Source organism: Scomber japonicus, chromosome 10 (assembly GCF_027409825.1).
Source record: "Scomber japonicus isolate fScoJap1 chromosome 10, fScoJap1.pri, whole genome shotgun sequence".
Lineage (NCBI taxonomy): Eukaryota > Metazoa > Chordata > Actinopteri > Scombriformes > Scombridae > Scomber > Scomber japonicus.
In genome coordinates this window covers 34,828,599-34,843,598 of record NC_070587.1, presented here as the reverse complement: position 1 = coordinate 34,843,598, position 15,000 = coordinate 34,828,599, and the positions used below count along the sequence as shown (strand labels likewise).

General features: G+C 49.0%; 1 protein-coding gene across 1 annotated transcript in view; it reads right to left on the bottom strand.

The window, feature by feature from the left end:
• Positions 1–15,000, bottom strand: part of tg (thyroglobulin) — a 26,314-nt gene that overhangs the window by 5,625 nt on the left and 5,689 nt on the right. The window contains exons 8-40 of the mRNA XM_053327725.1: positions 14,117–14,302; positions 13,123–13,631; positions 12,173–12,560; positions 11,571–11,603; positions 10,627–10,857; positions 10,120–10,224; positions 9,952–10,029; positions 9,744–9,853; positions 9,422–9,533; positions 9,158–9,322; positions 8,884–9,075; positions 7,972–8,102; positions 7,236–7,389; positions 6,993–7,139; positions 6,437–6,580; positions 6,168–6,332; positions 5,808–5,912; positions 5,600–5,709; positions 5,358–5,463; positions 5,027–5,254; positions 4,763–4,933; positions 4,601–4,687; positions 4,333–4,386; positions 3,298–3,435; positions 3,047–3,223; positions 2,811–2,925; positions 2,624–2,712; positions 2,324–2,461; positions 2,113–2,172; positions 1,340–1,471; positions 1,079–1,258; positions 528–732; positions 21–108 (exon numbers count right to left, since the gene is read on the bottom strand). Of these exons, the coding sequence (XP_053183700.1) occupies positions 21–108; positions 528–732; positions 1,079–1,258; positions 1,340–1,471; positions 2,113–2,172; positions 2,324–2,461; positions 2,624–2,712; positions 2,811–2,925; positions 3,047–3,223; positions 3,298–3,435; positions 4,333–4,386; positions 4,601–4,687; positions 4,763–4,933; positions 5,027–5,254; positions 5,358–5,463; positions 5,600–5,709; positions 5,808–5,912; positions 6,168–6,332; positions 6,437–6,580; positions 6,993–7,139; positions 7,236–7,389; positions 7,972–8,102; positions 8,884–9,075; positions 9,158–9,322; positions 9,422–9,533; positions 9,744–9,853; positions 9,952–10,029; positions 10,120–10,224; positions 10,627–10,857; positions 11,571–11,603; positions 12,173–12,560; positions 13,123–13,631; positions 14,117–14,302 (5,033 nt within the window). The remainder of the gene's footprint in view (positions 1–20; positions 109–527; positions 733–1,078; positions 1,259–1,339; positions 1,472–2,112; positions 2,173–2,323; positions 2,462–2,623; positions 2,713–2,810; positions 2,926–3,046; positions 3,224–3,297; positions 3,436–4,332; positions 4,387–4,600; positions 4,688–4,762; positions 4,934–5,026; positions 5,255–5,357; positions 5,464–5,599; positions 5,710–5,807; positions 5,913–6,167; positions 6,333–6,436; positions 6,581–6,992; positions 7,140–7,235; positions 7,390–7,971; positions 8,103–8,883; positions 9,076–9,157; positions 9,323–9,421; positions 9,534–9,743; positions 9,854–9,951; positions 10,030–10,119; positions 10,225–10,626; positions 10,858–11,570; positions 11,604–12,172; positions 12,561–13,122; positions 13,632–14,116; positions 14,303–15,000) is intronic.

The window sequence follows — 15,000 nt, the reverse complement described above, 5'->3', positions numbered from 1 at the left end:
GATGAAGGGTTATGTGTTACCAGGCCTGCAGGAGTGAAGACGTTGAGGTAGAGACAATCCTCACTGGAGGCTGCTGACTCTTCATCACCCGGCTGGATGCAGCTCGGCCTGAACACCAGAAGAAGAAACCATTGGTCTGAGCAGCGTTGAGTGTGTAGTTGAGTGTGTAGTTGAGTGTGTGTAGTTGAGTGTGTGTTGTTGAGTAGAGTAGGGAGAGAGGGAGGAAGAAGGAAGGAAGAGAGGGAGAGAGGGAGGGAGGAAGGAAGGAAGAAAGGAGGGAAGAGAGAGAGGAAGAAGGAAGGAAGGGAGGAAGAAGGAAGGATGGAAGGGAGGAAAGGAAGGAAGGGAGGGAAGGAGAGAGGGAGGGAGGGAGGGAAGAAGGAAGGATGGAAGGAAGTAAGGAAGGGAGGGAGGGAGTGAGGAAAGGAAGGGAGGGAGGGAGGAAGAAGGAAGGAAGGAAGCTACATGGACCACATGGACACAAAGAAACCTCATATTTATCTTCCTGTTTCCTGTTGGGTGGTTACCGTGGCTTCGTGGCGTCCCAGGTTCCCGTCCAATCAGCCGGCTGAGCTGCTGCGAAGCGGAGCGATCCTATTGGTGGACGGGCGTACGGGACTCCGAGGAACTGAGCCACCTTCTTCCTGTCTGAGCCCAGGGCCGTTTCCACGGCAACGCCCCGCAGGGTCCCGTGACCCGGGATGGAGACGGACGTAACCAACGGCACCCACTCTGAAGACAAAGAGACAGGTGAGCACAGCGGGGATCAAAGTGTGTGTGTGTGTGTGTGTGTGTGTGTTATATATGTGTGTGTCTTATATAGTATGTGTGTGTGTGTGTGTTACGTATGTATATGTGTGTGTGTGTGTGTTATATATGTGTGTGTGTGTGTGTGTTGTGTGTGTGTGTGTTATATGTAAATGTGTGTGTGTATGTGTGTGTGTGTTATATGTATATGCGTATGTGTGTGTGTATGTGTGTGTTATGCATGTGTGTGTGTGTTATGTGTGTGTGTGTGTATGTGTGTGTGTGTGTTACAGCTGGCAGTAGCTGCACTGTGATTGGCCGGTTGGCTCACCTGTGCGCATGTACAGCTGGGGGGCGGGCTCTCTGATGATGAGCCTGCAGGAGTGTCGGGGGGCGGAGCCTGAGCCGGGGGCGGGGCCACAGACGCTGGTGTCGGGGTAGAGGACGCAGCGGGTTGCCGACTCCGTCTGTCCGACTGACACCGCCACGCAGGACGCCGCCTCCTCACACGCTGGAACAGCAAGTCAACAAGTGTCAGGGGCCGCCACTTCCTGTCTGAACCAACACCAAACCTTTAAACAGCGGTGGTTACCGTGGAGACACCAGTCCCTCGTCCTGTCCTGGTCCACAGCGATGTCACGGCTCACGTGGATGACGTCATACGTAGAGACAGACGGGTCGACGAGGAATGCTGAGTCAGCGTGGAGCCGCCACTGATCCGACACTGACACACACACACACATATACAGATACACACACACATACACACACATACAGATACAAACACACACACACACACACAGAGACACAGAAATACACAAACACACACACAGATACACACACACACATACATTCACAGAATACACACACACATACACACATAAAAACACACACACACACACACAGACACACAAACATTAGTACTGCAGCAGTAGCAGAAACTCCAGCAGCACTTATAAATGTAGTACTGGTATTAGTATTAGTAGTATTATTAGTAGTATTACTAGTAGTACTATTAGTAGTATTAATACTAGTACTGGTATTAGTAGTACTATCAGTAGTACCATTAGTAGTATTATTAGTAGTATTATTAGTAGTACTATCAGTAGTACTATTAGTAGTATTAATACTATTAGTAGTATTAATACTAGTACTAGTATTAACAGTAGTACTAGTACTGGTATTAGTAGTACTATCAGTAGTACCATTAGTATAACTATCAGTAGTACCATTAGTAGTACTATGAGTAGTACTATCAGTAGTAGTATTAGTAGTACTATTAGTAGTAGTATTATCAGTAGTACTATGAGTAGTACTATCAGTAGTAGTATTAGTAGTACTACTACTGCAGTATTTCAGACTCACCGTTGCTAGGCGGCAGGCTGAACGGAGGACAGAGAGACGGAGACGAACTCCACTGATTCACTGAAAACACACAACAACACAATGTGTAGTTATTACTGTGTATCTGTATGTGTGTGTGTATGTGTGTATATGTGTGTATTAATGTGTGTGTGTATGTGTGTATGTGTGTGTGTATGTGTGTGTATTAATGTGTGTGTGTGTGTGTGTGTACCAGGTTTCTGGTACCAGCCGAATGGATCTGGTGTCGTCTTCACGTCAGACTCGCTGCAGTCCTGAGTCCTCCAGGTCGTCCTGTCGTCCTCACCGCAGGTCTGAACCCCGAGACTGATGAGAGCCAGACACACCACACCTGCACACACACACACACACACACACACACACACACACACACACACACACATAGACACACACACACACACACACACACACACACACACACAGACATCATGTAATTAATTATAATCAGTCTGACTGTCATGACATCACCACACATATAAAACCTGCCCATTACCATGGATACCTGCGGATTTGGTGTCGCGGACGAAGCCGATACCACGGCAACAAGGATCCTCGTCACAGCGCCGTTCACACTGCATGAAGCTGAACACACACAGTAAGTTACTCTGACAGTGTGCGTGTGTGAGAGTGTGTGTGTGTGTCTGTGTGTGTGTGTGTGTGTGTGTGTATGTGTGTGTTACCCCTCAGACAGCGGTGTGTTTTCTTTCAGGGTGACTCGGCTGCGGACGGAGTAAGAAACCATCTTCTGGAAGGAAACTCTCTCATAGAAACTCTTCACCGGTCCGGACAGGTCCACTGAACACACACACACACACACACACACACACACACACACACACACACACACACACACAGTTAACCACCTGTAATGAATCCCTTTAATAAACAGCAGTGACGTCATCCTGTGTGTTTTTACCCTTCTTGCTGTAGGTGCTGTTGGGCCTCCTGTCCAGCAGGGGGCGGCAGGCTCGTCTCAGCGGCGTGTCGTAAGCACCGCACACTCGAGTGTCCGAAAACAACGAGCAGCTGAAGAAACCTGCTGAGTCAGCGTCTCTGAGGTCCGCCACGGAGCACTGCTGCTCCTCATCACAGCCTGAAACACAAACTACAGTCAGCTGATCAGGCGGCAGCAGCGTGAACGCTCAGAGAGAAGGAAGTGTGACGTACGTGTGAGACACCAGAGCAATGCCTGCTGGGAGTCGTAGTTCTGCTGGTTGAGCCAGAAGGAGAGAACAGGAAGTTTCCTCTGAGGATCCACGAGGACGTCGTCCTCCGACAGAGACTCAAACTTCATCTGTACTGAAACTACACACACACACACACACACACACACACACACAGCCGAGTGTCACCACTTAGGTTGGGAACCACTGGACTAAACTAGCTAACTGTATATAAAGTAGTATAAACTAGCTAACTGTATATAAAGTAGTGTAAACTAGCTAACTGTATGTAAAGTAGTGTAAACTAGCTAACTGTATATAAAGTAGTATAAACTAGCTAACTGTATATAAAGTAGTATAAACTAGCTAACCGTATATAAAGTAGTATAAACTAGCTAACTGTATATAAAGTAGTGTAAACTAGCTAACTGTATATAAAGTAGTATAAACTAGCTAACTGTATATAAAGTAGTATAAACTAGCTAACTGTATATAAAGTAGTGTAAACTAGCTAACTGTATATAAAGTAGTATAAACTAGCTAACCGTATATAAAGTAGTGTAAACTAGCTAACTGTATATAAAGTAGTGTAAACTAGCTAACTGTATATAAAGTAGTGTAAACTAGCTAACTGTATATAAAGTAGTATAAACTAGCTAACCGTATATAAAGTAGTGTAAACTAGCTAACTGTATATAAAGTAGAATAAACTAGCTAACTGTATATAAAGTAGTATAAACTAGCTAACTGTATATAAAGTAGTATAAACTAGCTAACCGTATATAAAGTAGTGTAAACTAGCTAACCGTATATAAAGTAGTGTAAACTAGCTAACTGTATATAAAGTAGTGTAAACTAGCTAACTGTATATAAAGTAGTGTAAACTAGCTAACTGTATATAAAGTAGAATAAACTAGCTAACTGTATATAAAGTAGCGTAAACTAGCTAACCGTATATAAAGTACCGTAAACTAGCTAACTGTATATAAAGTAGCGTAAACTAGCTAACCGTCTCCAGCATCAGTAATGAGATACGAACCATCAGCAGGAGGACTGAGCTCTGCTGCTGCACAGGAAGCTGCCGACTCAGCGTCTGAAACATAACAGTGAAAAACATCAACAGGAAGCACCGAGGGACAAACTTCACTGTCGATGATGTCATCACATTTAACCCTTTGAGTCCTGATACGTTCAGATTTACATGAAGCTAAAGATGTTTGTTTCCTGAAAGTACAGATGAGATGATCAGTTTATCATTTCTACATCTACACAGACACGTTTGGGGTCAGAGGTCAGAGGTCACTCACCTGTGTTCAGGTAGACGGCCTGGAAGCTGACGATGGAGGCCTGGTAGTCCTTCTTGTTCTTACTGTCGGCCGGCAGAGCAGAATCAGCTGCAACCAAACAAACACGTTAATGATGGTTTCATGTCGTGTTCATGTGTTCATATCTTCATCTCAGATTCTTACTGATGGTGAACTTTTGTCCTCCGAAGTCAAACAGGAAGCTTCGCTGCTGTTCGTTGTAGGTAAGCCCCGCCCCACAGATCCGATTGGCTGAACCCTGTCCAATGACGTCCCAGTCCTTTTCTCCGCACATCAGGACTGACGGAGCTCTCAGCCAACCACAGAGCAGGGAACCTGAGGGAGGGGGGGGGGGCAGATTCATTCAGACATTTGTCACATGTGCCTCCGTTTCCATGGTAACATGCCCCCGTCTCCACGGTAACGTACCTCCGTTCAGGCTGTTCTGGTTCAGGATGAAGCCGTGGCAGCAGGTGTCGCGGCTGCAGCCGTCCTGACAGAAACGGTGCGCGTCAGACAGAGAGGTCCGCCTAGAGGAGAACACCTGAGTCCTGAACACACCTGAGACGGCCTTCATCATCCTCATCCTCACAAAGCCCTGCTGCTGCTGCTGCTGCTGCTGCTGCTGCTGCTGCTGCTGCGAGGGAGACTCCGCCCCTGCAACACACGCACACACAGATACACACTCAGGTAAACACACCTGTATTTAACCATCAGTGGTTACCAAGGTTACGGCACCTGGTTGCCATGGTTCCCATACCTTTCTTCCTGATGATGAGCAGGTCAGAAGCTCCGCCCCTCACCCTCACAAAGCAGCTCAGCCAATCAAAAAGCTCGGCCTCAGGATTACCCAGAAACCCTTTAGTCTGGAGTCACACAGACGGGGAGTAAAAGTTTAAGTGTGTGTGTGTGTGTACCTGCTGGGAGGTATTGCAGTGTGTGTTCAGTGTGTGAGTGTGTGTGTGTGTGTGTGTGTGTGTGTGTGTGTGTGTGTGTGTGTACCTGCTGGGAGGTGTTGCAGTGTGTGTTCAGTGTGTGTGTGCTGTACAGTTCACACTGAGTCTGTCCGTTGATCAGCGCCACATGGTGACAGGACGGCTGCACTGCACACGCTGAGGGAAGAAACACACAGTTAACACACAAATACACACCACAAACATGCTCTGTGTGTGTGTGTGTGTGTGTGTGTGTGTGTGTGTGTGTGTATCACCTTGGACACAGGCTCGGAGGTCAGAGGTCATCGTCTGCAGGACTTCAGCGTCTTCAGCTCCAACTATCAGCTCTGATCCAGGAACAGCCTGAAACCTGCTGAGAACTACACACACACACACACACACATACACAGTAACATACACACACATACATACACACACACACACACACACACACACAGTAACATACACACACACACACACACACACACACACACACACACACACATACACACACACACACACAGAGTAACATACACACACACACACACACAGTAACACACATACACACATTTAAACACAAACAGGAAACAGCTGTAGTCTGTGAGCTCTTCTCTGATTGGCTGCTGAGTCGTCACCTGAGCACTCGTCATCAGTCAGCGGTGCGTCGCTATTGGTCCACTCGAGCTCCGCCCCCTCGCTATCGACACACCTCCACCTGTCGGACAGGAAGTCAGGCTGTGCTGGCAGGAAGTCGCCGCGGTCTGAACAGCGTAAGCCCCGCCTCTGACACTCTGTCACACCTGTCAATCAAACAGGTAAATAATTTAAATGTAATATTTCTTCCACTGACAGCAAATGTTGTATTTTGTAATAAGTGTGTATTTGGTATCCATGGTGATCTCACATTGATTGACAGACGATGCTCCAGCAGGTGAGGATCCTCTGGGACACTTGTTGCAGAAGTCCCGCCCCTCTTCATCCTGATAGGTTCCCGTCGGACACAGAGGACACGCCCCCTCCCTGAAGAAACTCCCAGCAGGACAAACGACTGGAGGACATAGGACATCATCACGACGTCATCACAACATCATCATGACATCATCACGACATCATCACAACATCATCATGACATCATCACAACATCATCACAACATCATGACATCATTATGACATCATCACGACTTCATCACAACGTCATCATGACATCATCACAACATCATCATGACGTCATCAAGACTTCATTATGACGTCATCAAGACTTCATTATGACGTCATCAAGACTTCATTATGACGTCATCAAGACTTCATTATGACGTCATCAAGACTTCATCACGACATCATCACAATATCATCATGACATCATCACAACATCATCACGACATCATCACAACATCATGACATCATCATGACATCATCACCGTCTTACTGACACCGATGTGAGAGGTCGTCATGTGACTCACCGCAGCCTTCCCCGTCACCGTCCAGGTGGTAACCACGGGAACAGCCGAAGCTCGGAATCGTCACGGAAACCAGTTTGGGCTCCGGTGTCAGCTGACCCAGAAGCTCCCGAACTTCCTCCAGGAGACGAGTCTCATTCAGGAACAGAGCTGAGACCAGAAACACAGATTCACTTTATTTCATATTCCATTTATGATTCAACGTTGATCAGCGACGTCACATCCTGTCGGTTTGTTCCTGCTCACCGATGTCGTGGAGGTCGGGGAGGTCAGAGGTCGGAAGGTCGGACAGCGTGGCGGTCCACCTGATGGTTAGCGTCAGCGCGTCGTCGTCACGGTTACACAGCAGACGCACCGTCGAGTCGTCACACAGCGACACGGAGCGGCCGGACGAGGAGAGCTGAACACACAGTCAGACTTTAATGCACAGTGCATATAGGGGGCGTGGCCTCAATATGCACAATGCATATAGGGGGCGTGGCCTCAGTATGCACAGTGCATATAGGGGCGTGGCCTCAGTGTGCACAGTGCATGTAAGGGGCGTGGTCTCAGTATGCACAGTGCATGTAGGGGGCGTGGTCTCAGTATGCGCAGTGCATGTAGGGGGCGTGGTCTCAGTATGCACAGTGCATGTAGGGGGCGTGGTCTCAGTATGCACAGTGCGTGTAGGGGGCGTGGTCTCAGTATGCACAGTGCATGTAGGGGGCGTGGTCTCAGTAGCCCTGCACTAAACAGTGTGCTATGTGAGCATGTGATAGCATAGATATTCTACTGTACTGTATGATATCTGGTTGTTTTAGTCAGGATTATATATTTAAGTTCCTTAATAAGAACATACCTTCAATTTAGTAAATTCCCGGTTTATTCCCGTTAACTCCCGTTAATTCCCATGGAAAGTTTCCAAGTTTGAAAATTCCCGGAATTTTGCAACCCCACACCTGAGCAGAGCAGAGCAGAGCAGAGCAGAGCAGAGCAGACTCACCTGAGCAGAGCAGAGCCCCCTGCTGGTCATCATGTTGAACAGCAGCGGCTGTAAGCTGCTGATCTGAGAGCAGGACGACGGCGGCAGCGTCCAGAGCTGAGAGGACGACACCGACTGTAGAGGCCGAGAGACTGAACACACACAGTCACATTCATGTCAAACTTCCTTCCTTTCTTCCTTCCTTCCTTCCTTCCTTCCATCTGTCCTTGCTCCCACCCTTCCATCTTCCTTCCTTCCTTCCTTCCTTCCTCCCACCCACCCTCTCCCGAGAGACTGAACACACACAGTCACATGCGGCCCGTGGGCCAGAACCGGTCCGTCCAGGGGTCCAATTCGGCCCACTTTCCTTTCTGTCTTTTTTTCCTTCCTTCCTTCCTTCCTGTCTTTTTTTCCTTCCTTCCTTCCTGTCTTTTTTCCTTCCTTCCTTCCTTCCTTCCTGTCTTTTTTCCTTCTTTCCTTCCTTCCTTCCTTCCTTCCTTCCTTCCATCCTGTCTTTTTTTCCTTCCTTCCTTCCTTCCTTCCTTCCTTCCTTCCTCCCTTTTCCAACTTTTCCTTTCTTTTCTTTCTTCCCTCCTCACTTTTATTCTTTCCTTCCTTCTCCTTCTCTTTTCTTCCCACCTTCCTTCCATTTGTCCTTCCTCCTTTTCCTTCCTTCCTTCCTTCCTTCCTTCCTTCCTTCCTTCCTTCCTTCCTCCCTCTCTCCCTCCCTCCCTCCCTCTCGCCCTCCTTTCCTCCCTTCCTTCCTTCCTTCCTTCCTTCCTAATATGAGATGGAAAATAATAATAATAAATATTAAAAATAGTACGTAGTAAAAGTAATAAAATAGAATAAATACAATAAAGTGAAACTAAAAACTTAAATACTGAACATTTCAGACTCTGCAGGTTAATTTTCAGAGGTCAGAGGTCGTACCCTGGCAGGCTCCGGGCAGCGGGGCCTGAAGTCCCGCCCACCTCCGACTGTCCGTCTCACACAGGAAGCTGCTGACAGGAAGTGCGTTCTGGTAACCACGGTGACAGACGAGGTCACAGCTCTGTCGGCCATCGGCTGCGGGGCGGCACACCAGTGCACCATGGGTAACGGCGGGGGCGGGACAGAGAGGACCTGAAGACAGGAAACAGGAAGTGAAGAAGTTGCTCCGTCTGAGAATAAAACCGTTAACGTTTAAAAACCGAATGAAACTCACGGTCACATGACGGCACGCTTCCTGTCTGTCGCAGCGTCCTGGTCCCGCCCACTTCCTGTCCATCCTCTGAGACGCACCAACAGGAAGTGACATCACACTGGAGCGGAGTGAAGGAGCCGTCGGGGCGACATTGACGGAGACCCTGAAGCTCACACCAGCTGGGACCTGAAATGAATGTAAGTTAATGAGATGTTCTGGATGCATGAGTGTGTGTGTGCGTGTGTGTGTGTGTGTGTGTGTGTGTGTGTGTGTGTGTGTGTGTACATGTCAGCTGTCCTGTCGGGCTCCGTGTTGCCGTCTGTATCGTCTCTCCGGTCGCAGGATTCACACACCAGGCTGCAGCGCCTCCTGTCTGCAGCAGTGAGAAACGACCGTCCTGAAACACACACACACACACACACACACACACACACACACACACACAGTTTATTCCAATATGAACATTAAAACCCAACATTGTGAGGACCGGTCCCCACTATGAAGGTTTACACCGATGGTCCACATAAAGTTACCAATACAAGTACACAACGTGTATATATATATATGTGTGTGTGTGTGTGTGTGTGTGTGTGTGTGTGTGTGTTACCTTCTCACACTTTGGTTGGTAGGATGAAGTGGCGACGTTGGTGACATCAGAGCCTTTCATCCAACCAGAGAGCAGAGAGCGAGTCTGAGCTCTCTGACAGCGAGTCAGACCTGCAGAGGACACACACACACCTGTTACTACTCTGTGTGTGTGTGTGTGTGTGTGTGTGTGTGTGTGTGTGTGTGTGTGTGTGTGTGTGTTGTCTTACATTTGGGCAGGTGGAGCGAGCGGCTGGTCAGAGAGTCGGGGATGTACTCTCCATCTTCATCAACACACCAACACTGACCTGAACACATAGAACACATTTATAGTTTTATAATATAGTGTGTGTGTGTGTGTGTGTGTGTGTGTGTGTGTGTGTGTCTGTGTGTGTTACCTGTGCTGTGGTAACACTGTGTGTGCAGCCAGTGTCCGTCAGCGTCACACTGTGGAGTGAACGGCTGGTAGGAGCGACGCTGAGGTGGCAGCAACATCTGAAGAGCTGAAGAAGAAGAATGATGATGACGTTATGACATCATCATTAATAAGCATCAGAAATATTCCTTTATGAGTGAGTCCTCCCTTCCTCCCTTCTTCCCTTCCTCCTTCTCTCTGTCTTTCCTCCTTCCTTCCTTCCTCCTTTCCCTCCTTTTTCCTTCCTCCATTCCTTTCTTCCTTCTTCCTCCCTTCCTTCCTCCCTTCCTTCTTTCCTTCCTTCCATCCTTCCTTCCTTCCTTCCTTCCTTCCATCCTTCCTTCCTTTCTTCCTTCCTTCCTTCTTTCTTTCTTTCATTCTTGGTGATAACATATGTAATATCTATCATTCTTTTGTGGTTACACCATTTGACATTTTAATCTTCTCCAGTTTAACATGAACTTTCATCTTTTCTTGAACTGTGACTCACTGGAGAAAGCAGCCAATCGCAGCGCAGCTTTGGAGCGGCTCAGCAGCCTATCAGACACCTGCAGCTCCTCCTCTGATTGGCCGATCTGCAGCTCCTCGGGGGTCAGACGCAGACCTTCGGCCAATAGGAAGCCGTACCCCAGCGGGAGGCGGGACGAGTTAGACAGCGCAATGATGCTCTTCACTTCCTGTCTGAACGCGGTGACATCAGCGAACACCTGAGAGCAACTTCCTGTAAATCAGAGGTAAAGAGGATGAGAGAGAGGAGAGAGAGGAAGGAGAGAGAGGAAGAGGAGAGAGGAAGAGGAGAGAGGAAGGAGAAAGAGGAAGAGGCGAGAGGAAGGAGAGGAGAGAGAGGAGAGAGAGAGAGGAAGAGGAGGAGAGAGAGGAGAGAGAGAGTAAGAGGAGGAGAGAGAGGAGAGAGAGAAAGAGAGGAAGAGGAGGAGAGAGAGGAGAGAGAGAGAGGAAGAGGAGGAGAGAGAGAGTAAGAGGAGGAGAGAGAGGAGAGAGAGAGAGAGAGGAAGAGGAGGAGAGAGAGAGAGAGAGAAGAGAGAGAGGAGAGAGAGGAGAGAGAGAGGAAGAGGAGGAGAGAGAGGAGAGGAGAGAGGAAGGAGAGAGAGGAGAGAGAGAGAGGAAGAGGAGGAGAGAGAGGAGAGAGAGAGGAAGAGGAGGGAAGAGAGGAGAGAGATAGGAAGAGGAGGAGAGAGAGAGAGGAAGAGGAGGAGAGAGAGAGGAAGAGGAGGAGAGAGAGGAGAGAGAGAGGAAGAGGAGGAGGAGAGAGAGAGAGAGAGAGGAAGAGGAGAGAGGAAGGAGAGGAGAGAGAGAGGAAGAGGAGGAGAGAGAGGAAGAGGAGGAGAGAGAGGAGAGAGAGAGAGAGAGAGAGAGAGAGAGAGGAAGAGGACTCCAAATGAAAAATGAATTTGGGCTTTGAGGTTTTTATCTGACCTGCAGACTTCTTCTTCTCTGCTCTCTCTGGACCTGAAACACAACGAGAGTCTGGATCAGAAAAACTCATCTGTGTTCTGAACGTAGATCCTCATCATCAGGATCAGAGACGACCGATATCTGGGGCCGATAATGGGACTCATATTCTGCCGTATTATTCAAAATGATTAAAAATACTGCTGTGAAGAGTGTGATATAAACGATAGAGCAGAATACGAAACAAGGGACGTTATGATATATGACACCTTATCAATATACCGATGTATCATCATATCGATATGAACATATGACGATACATTGATATGGCAAAATATCAATATATCGATATTTCGATAAATCATCATTTCGATAAATCGTCATTTCAATGAATCGCCATTTCGATAAATCGTCATTTTGATACATCTTCATGTCGATAAATCGTCATTTCGATATATCGTCACATCGATAAATCGTCATTTCGATATATCGTCATATCGATAAATCGACATTTCGATACATCGTCATATCGATAAATTGTCATATCGTCTCCAGATCAACAGAATAACAGTAAAGCAGTGGCGGTGTTTAGCTCAGTGGGAGGAAGTGGTTTAAATCAGACTTACAGGTGACGGCGCCCCCTGCTGACCCGGCCGTGTTCATTTTCCCATCAGCGTCGACGCAGAAGCATCGAGCTCCATCACACTGCAGCGACAGGAAGTCTCCGTCCTCCGAGCACGCAGGGACGTAGATCTCCGCTCCGGCCGCCATGTTGGCTCTGAGCTTCATGGCCGCCGCTCGCTGTTCCTCGCAGCGGGTCGGACAGCGAGGACGACGACCGGCGATCCGAGAACCCGACACCTCGTCACCACGAGAGTCAACGCACCAACACTCAGCCGCTCCACACTGAACCTGCTCGAAGCCACCGAGGGGGGTGCAGCGAGGGACGAAGAGGGAGCCAGCAGCTTCATCATCATCATCACCGGAGCAGGAACGCAGCAGAGGAGTCAGAACCTAAAAATAACAAGGAGGAGGAGGAGGAGGAAGAAGAGGTGGAGGAGGAGGAGGTGGAAGATGTGGAGAAGAAGAGGAGCAAGAGGATGAGGAAGAGGAGGAGGAGGAGGAGGGGGAGGAGGAGGAGGTGGAAGATGTGGAGAAGAAGAGGAGGAAGAAAAGGATGAGGAGGATGAGGAAGAGGAGGAAGAGGAGGAGGAAGAGGAGGGGGAGGAGGTGGAAGAGGATGAGGAAGAAGAGGAGGAGGAGGTGGAAGATGTGGAGATGAAGAGGAGGAAGAGGAGGAAGAGGAAGAGGATGACGTGGAAGAGGAGGAGGAAGAGGAAGAAAAGGAGGAGGAGGAGGAGGTGGAAGAAGAGGAAGAGAAGGAGGAGGTGGAAGATGTGGAGGAGGAAGAGGAGGAACAGGAGAAGGAGGAAGAAAAGGAGGAGGGAGAGGAGGAAAAAGAAGAGGAGGCGGTTGGAGAGGAGAAAAAAGAAGGGGAGAAGGACGATCAGGAGGATGTAAAACACACAGTAGCTTCAGAGGTTTTGTGAGTTTTGGATTATTTTTGGAGTCGTACCTCCTGCAGTGAGGAGGAGGAGGAGGAGGAGCTGCTCCTCTCCATCAGTGTGTGCTGGAGTGCAGACACGAAGTCGGGGTCCTCCAGAGTCCTGCTCACAGTCTGGACCAGGTCCTGGTTCTCCTGCAGACGGGAGGTGACATCCTGAGAGAGGAGGTGCAGGCCGAGCGCTCCTCGTGCTCCCACCGCTCCGCTCAGGTTGAAGGAGGCGACGCTCTTCAGGAACTTCCCTCCAAACAGGTTCTCCTGCAGGCGGCGGGGGGAGGAGCGAGCCAGCGCCTCCACAGCGCCTCCCACTGACGGGAAGAGACCCTGGAGGACTTCAACCAGCCGGGACAGGAAGGAGGTCAGGTCCTCCTCCACCGGCAGGAGGTGCCTGAGGGGCCGGAGGAGAGAGCGACAGGAGGGAGGAGATCTGTCTGAGGAGGTCAGAGGAGGAGCAGCGGCACCCGAGAGGAGGCGAGACAAAGCCTGACGACGCTGAGAGGGACAGTCTGTAGGACCTGAACCTGGAGGAGGAGCAGAGGAGGAGAGGAGGAGGAGAGACATGAGGAGGAGGAGGAGGAGGAGAGACATAAGGAGGAGGAGGAGGAGGAGGAGGAGAGAAAGGATGAGGAGGAGAGAGATGATGAGGAGGGGGAGGAGGAGGGGGAGTAGCATAGGAGAGAGAGGAGGAGGAGAGAGGACGAGTGAGAGGAGGAGAGAGGAGGAAGAGAGAGATGAAGAGGAGGGGAAGAAAGAGAGAGAGGAGGGGGAGGAGCAGAGGAGAGAGGACAAGAGAGAGGAGGAGGACAGAGAGAGAGGAGGAGGAGAGAGGACGAGAGAGAAGAGGGGGAGGAGGGGGGGCAGAGGTGAGAGATGAGGAGGAGAGAGAGGAGGACGAGAGAGAGGAGGGGGAGGAGCAGAGGAGAGAGAGGAGGAGCAGAGGAGAGAGGAGGAGGAGAGAGAGGAGGAGGAGGAGGAGAGGAGGAGAAGATAATGATCCACGACTCACTGCAGATCGGAGCGTCTCCATGGCGACGGGTTCCAGGAAGTTCTCTCCCTGTGGCATCGACGCACCAGCACTGCCCCCCCTGCTGGCACTGAGCGGAACTGAAGGATCCTCCAGACTCGCAGGACGGGACGAAGACGCTGGACGCCTCCATCGCCGCACGCCGCTCCTCCTCACAGGGAGACGGACCTGACACACAGAGAGAGACCACAGCTGTAAAGAACCGGTTCAAACCAGTTTAAACCAGTGTGGACCAGTTTAAACCAGTTTAAACCAGTATACAGAGACATGTCTACTGTAGCTCACCAGTGCTGCTGACTGGTCTGAACACTAGTTTAATCTGGTTTAAAGCAGATCCAGATTGTTGCACATGGCGTATGAAGACAGGGCAGGTCTAAACTGGTTCAAACTGCTTTCATCTGTAGCAGCACTTTAAAACTTCACAGTGATAAAATAAACTCAACTCAGTAAAAATGACGATTATCTGCTGATGAGCTTCATGTTTAATGACGCAGACAAACCAGTTTAAACCAGTATAAACCAGTTTAAACCAGTTTAACCAGTGCAAACCGCTGTTAACTCATCCAGATGTTACTTCTGAAGATCAGTTTAACCCTGTAAGGCAGTTTAAACCAGTTTGAACCAGTTTACGTCTATATTAAACCAGTTTAATTGAGATAAGAGTAACTGTGTCTTTACTGGTCTGAACCAGTTTAACTCATTTAAAGTTTAAACCAGTTTGAACCAGTTTACGTCTATTTTAAACCAGTTTAACTGAGTTTAGAGACATTGTGTTTTTACTGATCTGAACCAATTTAACTAATTTTAAAATATAAAGCAGTCCAGCTTAAAACACAAGTTCTGGCCAGTTTAAACCAGTATAAACC